At 37.1% G+C, this 19821-nt stretch overlaps 1 protein-coding gene across 1 annotated transcript in view; it reads left to right on the top strand.

Annotated features, from left to right (window-relative positions):
- Positions 1 to 19821, top strand: part of cabin1 (calcineurin binding protein 1) — a 170471-nt gene that overhangs the window by 3086 nt on the left and 147564 nt on the right. Inside the window, exons 4-16 of the mRNA XM_079827753.1 lie at positions 1404 to 1517; positions 1627 to 1761; positions 3360 to 3540; positions 5517 to 5646; positions 5734 to 5883; positions 7350 to 7762; positions 9249 to 9420; positions 11117 to 11253; positions 11342 to 11559; positions 14471 to 14543; positions 14647 to 14834; positions 15017 to 15148; positions 16960 to 17157. Of these exons, the coding sequence (XP_079683879.1) occupies positions 1404 to 1517; positions 1627 to 1761; positions 3360 to 3540; positions 5517 to 5646; positions 5734 to 5883; positions 7350 to 7762; positions 9249 to 9420; positions 11117 to 11253; positions 11342 to 11559; positions 14471 to 14543; positions 14647 to 14834; positions 15017 to 15148; positions 16960 to 17157 (2241 nt within the window). The remainder of the gene's footprint in view (positions 1 to 1403; positions 1518 to 1626; positions 1762 to 3359; positions 3541 to 5516; positions 5647 to 5733; positions 5884 to 7349; positions 7763 to 9248; positions 9421 to 11116; positions 11254 to 11341; positions 11560 to 14470; positions 14544 to 14646; positions 14835 to 15016; positions 15149 to 16959; positions 17158 to 19821) is intronic.

The raw sequence follows: 19821 nt of genomic DNA, 5'->3' as shown, positions 1-19821 counted from the left end.
ATATTATCTCTGTAAATATATTCTCAAGCAATATTCTCATCAGTGTTCAGCAATGATGCATTTAAATCTAGCATATTTTGTGTAAGAGCCCAAACAGTATCCTATGAAATAATGCATATCCATATTTCCATATGATTTGACAGTTTATTTTATTAAATATCAAAATGTGTGCATCATACCTGACACCTAAATGAACACTTTACAGTCAGTTTTATGACTGTCATTCTCTTCAAATGCTAATGAAGTTTGAAACGCGTATAACGTTACCAATGTTGTGTGTAACTTTAGAGACGGTCCCTAAATTCGCCAGCGTTATGCCAGTCATATCAGATGCGCTGTGCTTCTGCTGTGTTTGTTTTAAAACCATTTTCGCTGCTGAAATAGAACAAAAACAGTCAACCACTGTATGATGAGTGAATCACTTGCGTACATCGCACGTTTATCTCTGCTTTGAGTGTAGATTTCAGCGAGTGAGAGCGCGCTCTGAACATAACTCTGTCTAATCTGAACGCCTTGGATTATGAGACAGACATTGCATTCATAAACTCAATAGAAACACGTGTGAGTGGTTATAATGCGCAACGCGATGATGGCTTTCGAGAAGACTATAATAAGTTCAACAGCCATAGAGGCTAGTGTGCAGCCGAAATAACGTTACACCCGCAAATGGTGGTTGTAACGTCAAGCTGATTATTATCACTTAAATGTCACCCTAGTCTTGTCTGAACTTGTTCGTTCGCTTCACGTTATTATTTCCCAGACGTAGTTTTGGTATTGAGGTCAAAGTCCACTTGCCTTGCGTTCGTAGTTTTGAAGTGTTCCCCCTATTACAGCGACTTTCTTCTGGAATGTTCTGCAGACAGGGTGACCATCTTCGATTAAGTTTCCCTCAGGACTTTTGTAAAAGCCAAATTATGACAACGCCTCAGATTTGGTCCTTTTAGAGGCTGAGCAATCCCCAGAGTGCTGTCACTGCCATCTGCCATTTCTTCTCATTCAAAATACAGCGGTGCGCCTGCACCAGACTGACGCTGACTGGACAAGATTTACCGCGAGTTTTCACAATCGTGATAATCACACGCGGTTTTAATGATAATTACATTTGATACGATATTACGAACTGTCACTAAAGTTTATCGTGAAACCGGTAATCGTTTCATCCCTACAGACACGTGAACCTCGAGCTAAACAGGTTTTTACAATAATACTAAAAGGCCTTTTACTTGCTAAAACAGTACAAAAAGCATGTAATAGATTATGTGCAACATGGTTTCAGCAAAGTTTTGATCATTTAGAGGCCTTAGACATGAGTATCACATATGATTCAGCAGGCTTTATAGGATTAAGAAAACAATTAATTGTTGAATCCAGTGTAACCGTTTCTCTTCTCATTTGTATCGCAGGAGGCGGAAGCGTTTGCACTGTATCATAAAGCTCTGGATCTGCAGAAACATGACAAGATTGACGAGTCTGCCAAAGCCTATCATGAGCTCCTCAAGACCCCACTGCTTAAGGAGGTACAGCACATCTTACCATGAGATCCAGAGTATCTTTTCATTTTTGCTTCATTTGGACACCATCGTTTCTGACTAAATTATGGTGACACTTTTTCTTTTCTTGTACCAGGCAGTGGCATCTGAAGATGAGAAAGTAGGGCTGAAGCATCCTGGACTGATGTTGAAGTACTCCACCTATAAAAACCTGGCCAGTCTTGCTGTGCTCAGAGATGATATAGACACTGCCATGGACTTCTATGTACAAGTAAATACATATTTTAAACAAATTTCTTAAGTTTAAAAGGTTAGTTCACCCAAAAATGAAAATTCTGTCATTCATTTCTCATCCTCATGGCGTTCCAAACCCGTAAGATCTTCGTTCATAAAAAGTATTCTTGTCGCTTCATAACATTAAGGTTGAACCACTGCAGTCACATGACTATTTTAACTATGTCTTTACTTCCTTTCTGGACCTTGAAAGTGTTCATTAAATTGCTGTCTATGGAGGAATCAGCTCTCGGATTTCATCAAAAATATCTTAATTTGTGTTCTGAAGATGAACGAAGGTCTTACGGGTTTGGAACGACATGAGGGTGAGGAATTAATGACAGAATTAAAATTTTCGGGTGAACTAACCCTTTAAGGTGCATAATTCATCCCACATGCATATTTAGCAGTTTACTAGAACTACTCTGCTGTTCAGAAGTTTCTCTGCTGAGGTCAGTGCAATTAAATTTTTATTTTATTTAGCAAGGACACATTAAGAAGTGTGAGTAAAGCCTTTAAATTGTTGCAAAAGATTTCTATTTTACATATACGCTGTGCTTTCTGTTCATCAAAGAATCGTAAAAAGAGTTTCCACAAAAAATATGAAGAATCTTAACTGTTTTCAACAGTTTCTTGAGAAGCAAATCCTCATACTAGAATGATTTCTGAAGGATCATGTGACACTGAAGACTGGAGTAATGATGCTGAAAATTCTGCTTTGATCATAGGAATAGATTTTAAAATATATTCAAATAGTATTACAATAATATTTCACAACGTTGCTGTTTTTGCTGCATTTTGATCAAATACATGTAGCCTTGGTGAGCAGAAGAGACGTCCTTCAGAAACATAAAAAAAATCTTACTGAATGATAGTGTACATCTGATGTTAAAGGTGCACTATGTAACATTTTGCAGTAAAATATCCAAAAACCACTAGGCCAGTGTTATATATTTTGTTAAGTTGAGTACTTAAAATATCCCAAATGTTTCCAACTATTTGTAAATCGTGAGAAAATTGCTATTTTAACCAAGGAACCGGGATGTGTGAGGGAGTCGCCTGTCAATGCCGTCATATCTGCGTTACCCTTGGTTTTATTTTGCAGAAACGGTTTATTCTTACTGCAGTGTGCAACAAGTGTCATATAGCAGCTGCCGAGCGAACGCACAGAGTAACGTCATAACATAATTTTCAACACACTCAAATGTATGTTATATGATAAACAGAGCTGCGTTACCTCATACTCGTGACCGGAAAAGCGGAAATGGCGCCGGTGACTGTGGCATAATAAAAGTCCCGCTGCTCGCGAGGCGTTTGTCTTATTAACAATCGCTTCAGCGGCCTTGCTCAGCTCCCACAACACTTGGTCCTGTTCTGCTTAATACTACAGTAACGTTAATAATTGCAGCTATGAACATGATTTCTGCCCGAATCCCATCCCGATTCTTTTCAACCGGCTGTGAGGTGATTCTGCGCTCAAACTTGGCGACCCAGCGGACGAAAAAGTCACATAGTGCACCTTTAACATGGCATTAACCCCTCGGATTTAGCAGAAAGATCCACTGAACGGGCAGCTCATGTCTCTTTGTCTTGCAGGCTGTCGTGCTGGACTCCACAGATGTGAATATGTGGTTTAAAATGGGAAGGTTGGCCTTGAGGAAGGTCAGCATGCCTTTGGCCCGTCATGCCTTTGAGGTGGGCTTGCGCTGTAACCCGGACCACTGGCCCTGCCTGGACAGTCTCATCACGGTCCTCTACGCTCTCAGTGACTACAGCTGTGAGTCCAGAAACCTCTGCGTCATTCACATACGCCATTCCCATCGGTTTGATTTTAGAAACCCAAATCTTCTAGAATGAGATCACAGCTATTGCAGGCATCAGCTTAAATTAGTTTTTTTATATATGAAATCAAATGGACTCTGCATGATTCATCTGTGCTCATTTTTCATATAATCTTTCATTAAATCAAATTATAATAACTTCTCTATCTCTGAAATGACCTTCTGTTTATGTATGGAAAAATAACACACTCTGCATTATTTCCTGCTAGTTATTCAGTACAGTACAGTTCTGGAAGTAAAAATCCAGTTAATTTCTTTCCATAAAGACCTTGATTATGAAAGATAATGTATAAATCTTTGAATACACACCTACCATGAGCTCCACGATTATCAAGTGATGGTATATGATTCTCTACAAGGAACAAGTCTGTGTGATTTCATCTTCATTTTGCAAACTAAATGTGTATATAGTCATCAATTGAAGTATGAAAACAAATATATACTTATGCAGTTTTCCACCAAAAAAAAGCTTGATGTTCAACATTTGAAAAATTAAGACGTAAATGTTATTATTGTAATTTTTGCATGTGTACTATAAAATTATTATTATTTTGATTATTTTGTATATATATTTTAACTCCTTAACCGTCAGGCCCATTTTTGGGGCATAGACCCCAGAATGACTTTTACAATTGAAATTGTTGTAAATCTTGAATACGTTGGAGCACAGACTTAAGTTTTTTTAAAGGAGACAAATTAAAGTTTTACTCAAAAACTGCAAGAATATCAAAGCCATAAATCTAAACAAGTTGTTCCAAATTTGAGGCTGATATCTTTAGTGAGATTTTGTCTGGGCACTGTACCAAATTTGGCCATATAAGCACTCTTCAATTTATATTTATGGTTTGAGTAGGCATGTGATGGTATCAAATTTTCATGTTGCGATTAATCACTGAAGCTATATACATCACAGTATACGGTATTATCACAATATTGAAACAAGTTGCAAAAATAGTGTTGTCATACTATAACAGGTTTGATAACTTTTTCTTATGACAAAAAGAACTGAACATTTAAATACAATGAAGCAATACACAAAAATGTATAAAGTAAACAAATGTTGCAAACAGATTAAAGTGCAAAAGAATGATAAAGAACAATAGGTATCACTTTATCACAATTTAAAAAAAAAAACACTGAAAAAAAGTTTTTTTATTTTACAGAACAATAGTTTTATAATGGTAACTATTTCTTATTTTGTTTAATTTTTTTTAAATTCATACATCCATTCTCCATACTGTGTGTTGCAGGATTGGAATTTAATAATAATAATAATCAAAAAAATTATTATAATTTTAAGTTAAGTTTTAGTAAAATTTGAATGGGTCAAAAACATAACTTTTTTAGTTTTTTTAAATCTCTGTTTTTTGGATACACTCAATTTTTTTTCGTAAAGAGTGTACTGAAGTGTGAACACCCAAACTTCCCAAACTTTTGAGCCCTAAAATAACAGTTATCACTCAAAAAAAAAGTAATTTTTCATTATTGTTGTTTTATAAAGATGCACTTCACAACAAAATCATCATTTTAGAATTATTATTAATTCTTTCCAAATTGAGCTATTCAAGTCATCTAGTGAAATTGGTCACACTTTAGTTTGGGGAACACATATTCACTATTAACTATGAGTTTTGTTTCAATAAACTCCTAATTATAATTAATAGTTAGTAAAGTTAAGTTTAGGTATGGGGTAGGATTAAAGGATGTAGAATATGTCATGCAGAATAAGGCATTAATATGTGCTTTATAAGTACTAATAAACAGCCCATATCCTAGTAATATGCATGCTAATAAGCAACTAGTTAATAGTGAGAGTTAGTCCCTAAAGTGTTAGTGAATTTTGCCACTAGTAGCCACTAGCTACTTTCATCATCATCTTAGTAGCTCATGTTCTTGTCTGTTTGTTCCGCAGGTTGTTTGTACTATATCTGTAAGGCTCTGGAGAAGGACACAGGCTACAGTAAGGGGCGAGTGCTCAAAGAGAAGATCTTTGAAGAGCAGCCCTGCCTCAGACGAGACTCCATGAAGATGTTCTCCAAACTGTATGCACCTTTTGCTAATTATATGGCATCCAACATTTGTCCTGTTGAACTTCTTTAAGTTTGTATTTGTGTGTGTTTTGCCTGCAGTGATGTGTCAGTGCAGTATGTGGATGTAGATGAGGATGAAGCCCACAGCATTGTGGAGGAAGCGCTGGAACTGAGGAGACAGAGACAGGCGAAACTCACACGGCACCCGGTAGCTGACCTGCAGCTGGTTCAGCCCATCAAATACTTCACGTGAGTCCATGCCACTGTTAATCCACAGACTGCTGCTGGAATTCATCTTACAGTTTGTTTGAAGGAATATCATGGATTAATTGAATAACTTTTTTTTATCATAAAACACAATAAAACTATGAATTATCCAAACGTTAAAATAACTTTTAATGCTATTTATGTAATTATGCCTATGGACTTTTTCATTGTGTTCCTCATATTGACGGGTTGATCTGCTGCGGGTTGAATTCTATATATAATATATACATTTTTCAAATGTAGTTTTTTTTAAAGGAATCTGAAATGATAAACTAAGTGCAATGTAGTGTTATCAAAAATATAGATTTTTCGATACATATCAATACTGAAATATCTAAAACACCTCCAATACTCATTTTCAGCAGAATAGACCAGCATTTCTCCCTCTCTCTCTCTCAAATACACACAAAATTATGTCAAAATGTCTTGGTGGGTATTCACGTAAACACTGACAGTTCAGTGAAAGTAAACAGTTGAGAAAGAAAGCACATGTGTAACAGTATAATGGATCCGTGTGTCAGGTCTTAAAGTGACACCAGCCTAATAAACCTGCTGCCAAATTACGAGATGATATTAAAAATATCTATATGGCAGTTTTTCCCCATGGTATCGATGTGAAAATGCTGAGTGGCTAGAAACTTTGGAAAACCACTAACCATAGCGGCTGGTGAGCAAGCCTTCAATTTCCCTTCAATTTAATCCTTAAATTTTCTTTACTTTGTCTCAAAAAGGTCTTTACATTCTTAAATACAAGTCTTATATTTACCTTCATAAAACCTGCTATGGCCATTTTAATGTTCTTTTTTTTCATTTTATAGTCCCACCAAGTGGCCAGTCGCTACATCTTTTTCACGTGACCACAGGCTGAGCTCATATATAGGTGTACCGAGTTTGGTTAAATGATCTCATTCTGTTCAAGAGTTATAGCCATTCTAGTAAAAGTGACCACGCCCACATTAAATGTTTTGGTGGTACTGCAATAGTTTGGTTCTGATTGGGCGAAAAACCTAGGACTAGTTTGCAAAAAGTAGGCTTTTCCACAAAATCTAAAGTATCAGAAAATTTGTTCATGATCAAATCCGTGTGTTTGTTTGTCTTGAATCCGATCCAACAAACGATGTAGGCGTTATGAGGGTTTTCATAATTTTGATCACTGTAGCGCCACCTTCAGTGCGATTGTTGCGAGACTTGGTGACGTTGTAGACGGGGTGGGTACTACCATCCCTCAAAGTTTCAAGTCTCCACAACTTACGACTTAAAAAAAAATGTATTGACCCCAAACTTTTGAACGGTAGTTTGTATTGCCCACCACTAGTTACAGCTCAAAATGCATTATTCAGTTATTTTATTGTATGCCTTTAAAAAAATATATATAGTCAAAAAGGCCTGCTGAAGAACTTAAGTTTTATTTTTCTGAAAATCTGTGTGATGTATTCTTATCCATATAGGTGGAAGAGTGTGGGGGAGAGTTTCTTGGCCATGTACAAACACCAGAACGCTTGCCTGGTCCCACGGCCTGACTTTGGCCGCCGAATCGATTTGTCAATGTACCGTGACCCAGACAGCCTCCTGCAAATGCCCACCAGCACTCCAGCGCCCGTCACTCCTGCCTTAGACCCTCCTCAACCTCCCGTGAACGTCAGTGTACCTCAAGCCCCCCCCGCCCCTCCTCCTGTTCCCAGCAGCCCCAGCTCCAGTCTACCCCCGTCCGCTGAGCTGTTTGTCCAGCCGCAGGCCGAGCCCATCGCTCCTGCAGGAGAACCGCAGAGCCAGAGCATAATTGAGATCAGCACAACAACAGTCACCACCACTCCTGCTAATGGAACGGAGGATGCTGCCCTTACCACGGGTTCTACTGCTGGTCAGTATGAATGTATATATGACGCATGAACATATATAGGGCCCTATGATTTCCTTGATGCAAAAAACGTGGAATCCAGTCATAAAATGGAATTTACTGTGTAACAGAATTTCACGGAATTTGTCAAATTTTTGATGGATAAACAAAACGCAGCTCTTGAATCAAATCGCGAAAAAAAGACAAATTTCTGTGAATATTAAACTGCAAATAAACTAAATAAGAATCCTGCATGTTCTGCGTTCCTCTGTGTGAATGAATGGTGGAGACGTGCGGTTTCATTTTCACACACTGAAGCTTTCCTATAGCTCAAACAGTAGAGCATGGCGCTAGCAACGCCAAGGTCATGGGTTCGATTCCCAGGGAAAGCAAGAATTGACAAAATGTAAAATGTATACCTTGAATGCAATGTAAGTCGCTTTGGATAAAAAGCGTCTGCCAAATGCATAAATGTAAAATGTAATGTAATGTAAGCACGTGTGGCGATCGCAGTGTTTTCAGCCTCTGCCGCCTCACTATATGAGGACATGAATGTATGAACTTCATTTCTAGAGCCGCTCTGAAAGTCACTTCATCGGCATTTTACCCTTTCATTTGAGAAAAACTATCATCATATCATACACACAGAAACTCAAAGCTCACCACGGCAACCTGTCAAAATAAAAGTTCGGTTTAAGGTGACAAAAATATATGACTGTTGTACAGAAGAATTTAGCTACGTCTCAATGTTATAATAATGCTAACACTAATATTAATAATAATATTAATAATAATAATAAAAAATGTAATAATAATAATAATAAATAATTAAAACTTTCCTTTTTTTAAGGAATAATGTTTTAATTTTAAAAGTAAAGCTCTGTTGTGCAGCACTTTGTTTGACAGAAAAGTTTGTTTAATTTTTTTTTATTAAAAGATCAATTAAATTAATGTTTTATTACTTCATATGATTGTCAGAAAAATTAAAATACACAACACAGAAATTCTGAAAAAATTGTCATTGAAAAAAAGTTGTTTTATGAATTCAGTTTATTAGACATGCTTTTTGATTATTAAAATTTAATTAAACCATTAAAATGGAATGCAGAAAACTTAAAACAAAAAACACAGAATTTGGTAAAACTAAAACGTATTTCATAGCGTCCTAAACATGTAATTTTTGTTCAATTGTATAAGTTTCATGATTTTAATTAAACATGCTTTTTGGTTACTTAAATTTAATTTAACCATTAAAATGCCCCAAAAATGTTTTAATGGAAAATAACGGAATTTGGAAAAAAAATTACATAATGAAATATTTAATTGGGCCCTACATATAAGCAGTCTCTCACATGTAATGTGAGATACAGAACTGGAATTAACGATGTGAAGATTCCTGTCACAAAAATATCAAAAGTGCCTTGAAATGATTTGTATGCATTTCTTTTGTAGTTATAATGCTAAAGTCACAGGTATTAACACTATGACACTGATGATGTTCACCCTACAGCTCTGGACGCTGCCTTGAGTGATAAAGTGAAAAAAGGCACCAAGAGAAAACGTGTGGTAGAGGACAACGTTGAGACGGCAAAGAGGCGCTCTGCACGTGTCCGCAACACCAAATGCAAGAAAGAAGAGAAGATTGACTTCCAAGAGCTCCTGCTCAAATTCCTCCCTTCTAGGTGTTTGTTTTACTAATAATCTATTTAGGGGTTTTGTTCTAACCTGCTGTGACCATATCAAGCAATGCGCCATAAGACATTTTGTCAGACGTGCTTTCTATTTTTGTTTTGTCACACTGAGGGAATCCTCCCACAGTGAAAGCTCATTAGACCAAAATCGTGCTCCACATAGTCGTATATCAGATATCAAATATATATGTGCTGTAGGGTCTTTACAGCTAAAGTGAGACACTTTCTGATTATTTGTCATTGTTTTAAATGATTAGTTCACTTTTAAAAAAACTTTTGCTGATAATTTACTCACCCCCATGTCATCCAAGATGTCCATGTCTTTCTTTCTGCAGTCGAAAAGAAATTAAGGTTTTGGATGAAAACATTCCAGGGGTTTCTTCCATATAATGGACTTCAATGGGCCCCAAACGGTTCAAGGTCCAAATGACAGTTTCGGTACAGCTTCAAAGGGCTTTAAACGATACCAGACGATGAATAAGGGTCTTATCTAGCGAAACGATCCGTTTCTGCGAGAAACCGAGCAGTATTTATGCTATTATTTTACCTCTTTTCAGACGAGCGTGATCATCTCTGAGCTCAGCCATAACTTCCGCCAAGTGAGGTCAAATACGATCGTGGTCATAGATGTATATGTAGATGCCTCATTAGCGCCTGCACGGATCAGTAGAATGAGGCATCTACGATCGATATATCTATGACCACGATCGTATTTGACCTCACTTGGTGGAAGTTATGGCTGAGCTCAGAGATGATCACGCTCGTCTGATAAGAGGTAAAATAATAGCATAAATACTGCTCGGTTTCTCGCAGAAACTGATTGTTTCGCTAGATAAGACCCTTATTCATCGTCTGGTATCGTTTAAAGCCCTTTGAAGCTGTACTGAAACTGTCATTTGGACCTTGAACCGTTTGGAGCCCATTGAAGTCCATTATATGGAGAAAAATCCTCGAATGTTTTCATCCAAAACCTTAATTTCTTTTCGACTGCAGAAAGAAAGACATGGACATCTTGGATGACATGGGGGTGAGTAAATTATCAGCAAAAGTTTATTTAAAAGTGAACTAATCCTTTAAAGTGCCCCATTATGCTATTTTAAAGGCTCCTAATTTTGTTTTGGAAGACTCGTATAACAGCTTTACATTCATCCAAGGTCAAAAAACAGTTTAATTTTCTCATAATATACAAGGCACCATTACCTCTATTCTCACAGTAGCTACATTTACATGGACACTTTTTGGTTCAATCGGAATGAATTAATTCTGATGAATCCGAACGTAGGATTTACATGAACGCTAAATAAAGGGATCGGGTTGATGTGCGTGTTGATGTCACAAGCTTCTGATTGGATTTAATAATTGGTGACATATATATTATGAGTTTTTTTTTTTTTTACTCTATTTATCATGATCGTTGAAACTTTGCAGACCTTTTACATTTACAAACGGCTATATTACACACTACACAAGTGATTTGGGTGTACAGTCATACACAGTAAAGGGCTATATAAATGCCTCATTCATACATGAAACGTCATATCTGAAAAAGCACAATAGTGGCACTTTAAATATAATGCAAAAATGCTTAGCTCCTCCCAAAAGGCCAAACATGCCCTTAGAAAAAGTCAAGGACATACTCAAAAGGTCTTTCTTTATGTCGCTTTTACATGAGCTCCTTTATTTTCAGGCTGAAGAAGTTTGAAGATGATGATGATGAGGAGAGTCTCAGTAACATGGACTCTCATTGTGACGTCAAACCTGATTCCCAGTTGAACCGCGGCTCCGGATCCAACTCCTCTGAGTATATCATCTCTATGGAGTCAGGTACAGAAACGGAGGTTTTTGTTTTATTCATTGTTTTATCTCTTTCTGCATCCTTTTTTATGTTTCTGTGTTCTTCATGGTCTCTCAGAGCGCAAGGATGTGCATGCCTTCCTGTTGGCGAACATGCAGAACGGCGGCATCCTGGAGCTGATGGTGCGGTTTCTGAAGGTGGTGGGGCAGATGTTTCTGGAGGAGTGGCCGTCGGGCCTCTGTGGAGTGGTGCTGGATCTCTTCAACTGCTGGAGGAAACACAGCTCTGGGCTGCCCAACCCTCTGCTCAGAGATTCCAACAACCAGCACATAAAGGTTAGCCATCCAGGTCCAGTCGCTGCGTTTGCTGCGATAAATGCTGTATAATAAATACTATAATAAATGGTGGTTGTTGGTTTGCATGTCAATCCACCCCTTTCAAGTGTGCACACTTTGACCTCTATAAGCTGCAGTAGGACTGAACTAGGACTGGGTGTTAAATTAAAAATATAGGAGATATATACGTGATTATATATACAATTAGCCATCATTAGCCACAAATACTTTCCCCAGGGAGTTTGGGGTGGTACTCGGTGTGTTTTGACGGCTGGGACCAGGGTCTAAATGAAGTTCTGGGTAAATTTCCCCCTCAGAAAGTTCCTGCTTGCGAGGTAGTACTTTTTCAAAGTTCAGGAACTTTCACACGCTGAACATGCTGATTGGTTGAGTTCATGCAGCATTTTTTTTCAACCACCATTTTTAAAAGTGTGCTGCGGTGCGTTCAGTAAGAGTTGTTTGCTATTCGAATCAACAATGTTTAAAAAATATGACAGATTGACTGACGACGAGGTTCAGGCTTTTTTATATGCAGAGGACGAAATCCAGCGGGAACTGGAAAGTTGCACGCGGTCCTACGTCACTAGACTAATTTCATGGTACTTTAGACAGCGATAGAAACGCAGACGCAGACAGGTCTGGGGGGTAAAAGTTCCTGGGACAAATTTTTCTGGGTAATTTTGGTGGACGCGGCTATTGTTAATATTGCATTGCACTTTTTGAACTTGTATTTGAAATACAAGTTCAAAAAGTGCAATGCAATATTAATTTTCCTAAATGCTGTTGTCCCTCTCATCATAAAATTGTGAATATGTGAATGTTGAGATATTTTAGTAGCATCTCAGAAATAACATTTCTGAAAATTGGGAAGTTTAATTCATTTTTGAACTGTTTTAATCACTGTTACAGTGAATCGAATGGAAACACAAATTATATTATATTACTATTTATTTAGTGTTTATTGCTATGTTAGGCATGTACAAATAAAAGCAATGAAATATTCTTCATTATATATTTAAAAACCTTGTGGGGGAACATTTGCAAAGGATTTTACATTTGCAAATAATGTTTTTGATTAAAATCATAATTCTTCTATGGCATTTCAGAGCAAATACACACACACACGCACAAACACATACTTGAAAATGTGGTTTACAGATACTCTCCAATAGACATAATAAATTTTATTCGGTACAAACTGTATATTATCTCCCCTTACCTAACCCTACCCCTAAACCTACCCATCACACACAACTACAGGCATTTAAAAAAAAAAAAAAAACTTTTTTTAAGCCATTTGGTTTGAGGACCAATGTCATTATACACATTTGTGTCCTCATAAACCATAAATACAAGAATACACACACAAACAAATATATGCATATGTATATGTTTGTGTGTGTGTTTTCATCCAGCCCTAAACAAGATTTTATTCCAGTAGTCTGACTGAGACCGACTGAAAGAAAAATGTTGTAGGAAGGGAAGGATAATTTATTCGATGCATATTTATTCGTCAGCTCATAGAGGGGAAATATCTACACATTCAATCAAAGGAGTTTCTTCCAGTGGAAGATACTTTTGCACACATACTGCTGCACCTGCCTGGCAACACAACTATTCATCATGCCACCTGATCCTGCTGTATTTCTCCCTGCGGAGCTACTGACAAACAGAGAGAGCCATAACTTAATGAGTGTGCTTTTGGCAAAAACTAGGTCACATACACTCACTGTTATGTAAATTAACATACAAAATTAACAAACAAGGCCAGAAAATAATAATGAAACACAAACTGAATAATACAAATATTTAATTACAATTTTCTTGAGCTAACAAGATTACAATTTAAAATAATGGTTTTAAATCATTAAAAACATGTATTCCTGTGATCAAAGCTGTCACATTTGATGCTAAAGAAACATTTCTGATTATTTTCAATGTTGTAAACAGATCATATTTTTATGGAAGCATGCATTTTTGTTCAGGTTTCTTCGATGAACAAGGTTCAAAGAACAGCATTTATTTGAAATAGAAATCTGATGTAACGATATGTAATGTTCTTTTATAGCATGAGATGAACTATCTGCTGTCTTTCATATCACCGCTCAGGAAAGCTTAGTATTATTGACATCCTTTCCATCCAAACTTAGCTAGCTTGTTTTATTTACTTGAAGAATTTCAGTTTGTCCAAATGTAAATTAATTTATATCAGTTATTGTGTAACTTTTAACCCTCCTCATTCCCTCAGGTCATTTTGACTCGTAAGTGGGAGTGGGACTTTTGTTGTGGGTCAATTTGACCCTCATAGGAATGAATGGAATGCGAGGAATAAAAATGTCTACACGTTTTTCTGAATGCATACTGAAGAGAAATGACTTTAGGACCCAGTGGAACAGCTCATTTGCTCCATATAGAGCTACAAGTTCATCTAGTGGCAAGAGTCATGAAATATCATGTTATGTTATCTTTTTTCCACAAGAGGTCGGCAAAGACACCCAATGTAAGATATTCTGAGCTGAATTAAAAGGGTTATGCATGAAACTGTGAGTTATTTTGAATTTAAGTTGAAAGAAAGTGCTTAAATTTATATTTATTATTTATTTATTGATAAAATCTAGTAATTTATAGGTAAATAGAATAAAAAAAATAACCAAAATGAAATAAAATAAGCTTTCTGGACAAAAAAAGAAATTAAGTATAATTTTAGGGCTTCGGGTCATTTTGACTCGCAAGGGAAGGATGAGGGTTAAACAAAGAGAAATATACAGTTGTGGTTTACAAACTGATTCATTCATAAATTAATTTGCAATAACATGCCAGATGCATGTAATAGAAGTTTGCAGGTCTGATCACTGTGTTGTTTTATGTACAGTACATCCACTAAGACATTATACTGCATCTTGTCTAACAGGAAATGATGCTGATGAGTCTCTGCTGTCTGGAGCTGCAGTTGGAACAGAAGTCTATGATGAAGGGCAAGAACAGTAAGAACATCACAATCAGTCAGACGTTTGTGTTGTGTTTGACATCAGGCAGTTCAAAACCAAAAGTAATCACAAAAATGTCATGTGCTTGTATGATTTACAGTGTCTCAGAGGAAGAACATGTCTGCTTCAGGAAGGGATTTTGGGGACGTGAATGGACCAGAGACCCGCTTTCAGTCGGATTTATTCCTTCTGACCATGGCCTCGTCTCAGAGAGATCTGTTCGGAGACGACTGGCTCTCCTTTGCCGTTAGAGTTCACTGGCTTAAAGCACGACACCTCGCCTTTCAGGCAAGAGAGCTCTGTTATTAGAGACGCAGACATTTTTATATTACATCATTTATTATGGTTCTTCATAAAGGTGTTGTGTGCTAGTAAGACACATTTGATTGTCTTGAGTTGTGCTAACTCAGTTATAGATGTGAGAAATAACAGGTTACACTGTATACATGTGTGTTAATGTGCTGTTTTAGGGTGACATGGAGGAGGCACTGGAGTGTTATGACATGTGTGTCGGCCTGCTGAAATGTCAAACAAGTGAAATGGAAAAGATCACCTTTCTCCTGCCCAACCTCAGCATGGATAATGCCATCTCTATAGAGGAGGTACAGTACAAATTAAATAAATCCCTCAAGACCCTGTAACCTCTGAGAATTCATAGAAGAGCCCAGGGCTGATCATTTATGGCAAAAATCATAATCACGATTATCTTGGTCAATAGTGAAATCACGATTATTTAACACGATGGGTTGGTGATATGATCAAAGTCTTATTTCATGATATGAGTCATTTTAAATTGTACAATTATCAATACTTCAGCAAAAACTAGTACTAGGTTAATTAATGAAAGTAAAATGTCCTCAAAACCATTTAAGAAAACAAGTAAACAGTCAGCAATACAATAAGAACAAAGAAACGAATTACAAACAAAACAAAAAAAATACAAATTAAATTAACAGTGCTTTAGGTTTTTCAGAAATTGAATAAAGTAATCAAATGTAAAATAACACTGCTGTATACATTAAATATAGACTAATCCATATTTAAAACTACAAAAGTTATTAATTTAAGAGCAGTGAGTGATTTTGTCTTTTGTCGTTTGATTAACTATAATGACTGCATCAGAAAAATTAGGCCGCTGTCACTTAAAGAGCTGCACAGATAAAATACACTGATACACACACACGCTCTTTCTCAGTGATTTGTAATGAAGTGTACCGCCCCTTTAAGAAACACTTAACTTTGGACGCGTTCTCTCCTCGCTCATGTTGGCTTACGGAGCAATTTCACGATTTAAGTCATCATACAGTAACCAGCAACTAGCTTTCATAAAGCGTGCGTGCCTCTCACTCTAGGCTGGTCGCAACTCCCTAACACTATGGTTGATATGACGGGAGTCACACGCGTGACGCATGGAGACAGGACTTATTATTCGCCTTGGCCAATCACATTGACAGGATAAAAATAAACATAATGTAGCGACTGCAGGTTTATGGAAAATAGCTCAGTAAAAGTACCGATACAGCACTTAAAATGTACTCAAGTAAAAGTAAAAGTACACTGTTTTTAAACTACTTTAATAAAGTACAATTCCTGAGAAAAACTACTCAATTACAGTAATGAGAGTATATTCGTAATTCGTTACTTTACACCACTGCAAATACCATCATATGCTTGCAGATATGTAGGAAACATGCTAAATTCACCTACTTCTTTCGTGTCAGAATGTCTGTTTTTGTTTTGGTCTGTGCAAAACCGCACGTTGCAAGTGTACCCAATAGTATTTCGACACCCCATGTTGCCAGTTGGCGGAAAACATTGCTACCAGCAAACAAACCGGGTCAGAGATCACAGATTCTACCCGACCTAAATAGCTTCACCTTCAATCTAAAAAAATCTCTGAACGAGAGCAAACGTGGATAAATCAACTCATCAACTTACAAACTGATGCCTTGTTCTATTTATGACGTACTGACATGAAGGACAAATGCTTTGCAACGGTTTCTTTGTCACGTCCAGTATAGACAGCACAAAGGTTCTTAGAGGAAGCAAAATGGTTCTTCTATGGCATTTCTTTGAAGCCCCCTTTTTTAAAACCTTTTATTTTTAAGAGTGTACATTTGATGCTGGACTAAAACTTTTTTTCCCAATGTCCCTCGAAGGATCTATAAATGGCAAAAAAGTATATGGTGTCCTGCCTGCACTTTTCATTTTGTATAAACGTAGGAGCTTTTGCAGCTTAGTTTCCAACAAAGTAGTCTGGGTGAACTTGGAATAGTTTGTGCTATGAATGCTAGACTATGTCTGCATTGTAGATCAAACTTGATTTTAAATGAGCAGGGCTCCAGTTTTGCATGATATGACCCAATTAAGTATAGAAAAATATCGGATGTTGTCTCCTCATTGCTCTGTTTAGATTGAGAAGAAGTTGAAGTCTCTAGAACGATGTCAGTCTCTAGAGGAGATCCAGAGACTGTTTGACGCGGGAGACTACCAGTCTGTGGTGCGTTTACTGCAGCCCACACTGAGCTTCGGCCACGGCTCGGCACGACTGAAACCTCTGGATTACATCAGCTCTGCCCCTGAGAGACCAGCACAGCTGCTACTGCTGCAGGTAAAACACACAAGCATTCTCCTTAAAGTGCCCCTATTATGCTATTTTAAAGGCTCCTTTTATTTTGGAGGTCTCCTACAACAGGTTTACATGCATCAAAGGTCAAAAAACACTTTAATTTTCTCATAATATACATGGCACATCACCACATTTTTAAATGATTCTCAAACGACTAGACAGATGAATCAGTCTCTCTAAATCCTTCCTTTCCACGAGCCAACTCTGCTCTGATTGGTCTGTTGTGATTGGTCTACCGTGTACAATGCCCGTTGAAAACAACACCCATTACCATAACTGAACTTCAGCGTTGATTTTACCATATCAATCCGAGCGCGAGTCAGATTATGTAACATTGGAAGAACTAGTTATTCAACCAGAACCTCCATCGCAAGGACGACTTGAGCAGGATGTTTCTCAGTGATACACTACTCATTTTTGAGGTACATTTTGAGATGTTGCAGCTGTAATTCCTCACCATCAGCATCAACAAGAGTACATCGGTCAATAAACCCATGTGTATATTTAAAATTTATTGCGGTGCACATGTGGGAACTGTATCAATAGTGCATACGTTAGCCGTGAATGACTAATGTAACAAATGTTTGTTAAACAAGTCTTGCTCCTTCCTTCATCTTTACTCAAAGTAGTAAAAACGACAGACAATCTGCATTAATAGACACAGTTTTAGGTAATAGTGGCCCACAGCTGATGAGCAGAAGTATTTCAGTAAGACAGAAATAACGTGAGTTAGCCGGAGACCTACACAATATAAAACACTAAACTATGGATTTTGAACACCCGGTAGAAAATGTATACATCAATAATTATTCATACTTACAGGTTGTGATTCGGAGGAGCTGCTGGTCCAAATAAACTGAGTAATGACCCATTTTTCACGGTGAAGCGTTTTGTGAATTCCTCTTTGAACTGAGATTTGAGTAAAATTACCTGTTTGAGGGCGGGACAAGTTGTTCAAGCGGTTCAGAGTCGATTCTTTCTTTTGGGAGACAATACATTTATTGTGCACTTTATTGTGTTGACTTTGCAACTTTGCAGAATGTTTACAATCACAAACAGCTGTATTACACATTGTTTGAATAGGAATATTCGAAAAACCATAATAGGGGCACTGTAATTTTCTGATAATATACATGGAAGCATTACCTCTATTCTCACAGTATCTGAAACGGTTCGATAAAGGATTCGGTCTCTAAGCCGCTCCTTTCTGGGAGCCTGCTGTGCTCTGATTGGGCAGATGGCCCAGGTTGTTGTGATTGATTGAACGCTTAAGGACCCTATATACTCATTCTTCGCTTGGGGTAAACGGTATTAATTTTGGCAGCAAATTTTGACTTAGTTTAGTCATAGTCTTTTGACTAAAATGCCATTTAGTTTTAGTCATATTTTAGTCACCTGAATTGTTTTTAGTTTTACTCGACTAAATCTACAGTAGATTTAGTCTCCTAAAATCTAATGAGTTTAGATAAATTGTAATACATTAAGCATTTAAGCATTACATAACCGACTGTCACTTGAACTGACATTTTGACATAATTTTGTTTTTGACATTAAAAATACACGAAAGAGAGCTCAATTAACTTTTGTTTGTTTTTATAAAAACATCTATATAGTTTTTATAACTTTGTATTTCTGTTTTAGTTAGTAGGCCATATCAGGTTAAGCTAAAGCTTCAAATAGGTTTGTTTATTTATTTTTCTAATTTCAGTTAACATTTATTTAATTTAAAGTAATGAAGATTTTTTTAATGGTTTATGTTAAAGCAGCACTAGGTAACTTTTCAACCTTCATAATATATTTTCAAAACTCTTGTGATGATACATCGACTTACAATAGGTTGAATGACACGTCTGCCATAGCCTGACGGGGTCTGTATCGTTTTTAATCGTACTTTTAAACTTCGGGTTTCGGGTAGTAACCCGAGAACAAAAAGAACTACAAAATTAGACTGCTTTACGGCATATACGTCACTTCCACCACCATCCCCACTTCCTTAAATTCGGACGTGCGTGAAAAAATCGCTCGCAAATCATTTGTTTGCCGAATGTTATAGTCATGGCCGAAGCAGCACAGAAAAATAAGAAAGCAAAGGTTTTGTCTGAGGAAAGCAAAAAGAGGAAACGAGAAAGTGATCGGATTAAAGGCAGGACGAGGATCAACATTGGGCCAGCGTTTGCTCGCGGGTGTGAGCTGGAGGAGGAGGGGCTACATTCTTGCAAGTAAATACGTAATACATACAAAATCATATTTTAGGATACCTAACATGTCTGTGATATTGGTTTATTTGTCTTTCCTCAAGCTTTAATGCAAATCGATTTTTCGAATTTGCAGATTCATCTATGGTAGCTTGATATTATAATATTGACGATATATGGTTATTACCTACCACTCAAACATTGAATTGAAGTATCATATAGATTCCGTAAAACGGGAACCAATAGACTAGGCTACTATAATGACGCTGGCTTGTAAACGTGAGCATCGCGATCATTTGGCGTTTGAAAAAAATAAAACCCATGAAATTGTATTCATATGACATGCTGAAACATATGCCACTGTACCTGGGATGAAGACATTTCACACGCGACGCAAGCAGAACACCTGAATTTGAACTCCTGCAGTGTTCAGGGCTATCATAGTTGTCAT

Source organism: Gobio gobio (assembly GCF_949357685.1).
Source record: "Gobio gobio genome assembly, chromosome: 10".
Classification (NCBI taxonomy): Eukaryota; Metazoa; Chordata; class Actinopteri; order Cypriniformes; family Gobionidae; genus Gobio; species Gobio gobio.
The sequence above is the reverse complement of the archived record's forward strand: the minus strand, read 5'-3'. Positions and strand labels throughout refer to the sequence as shown.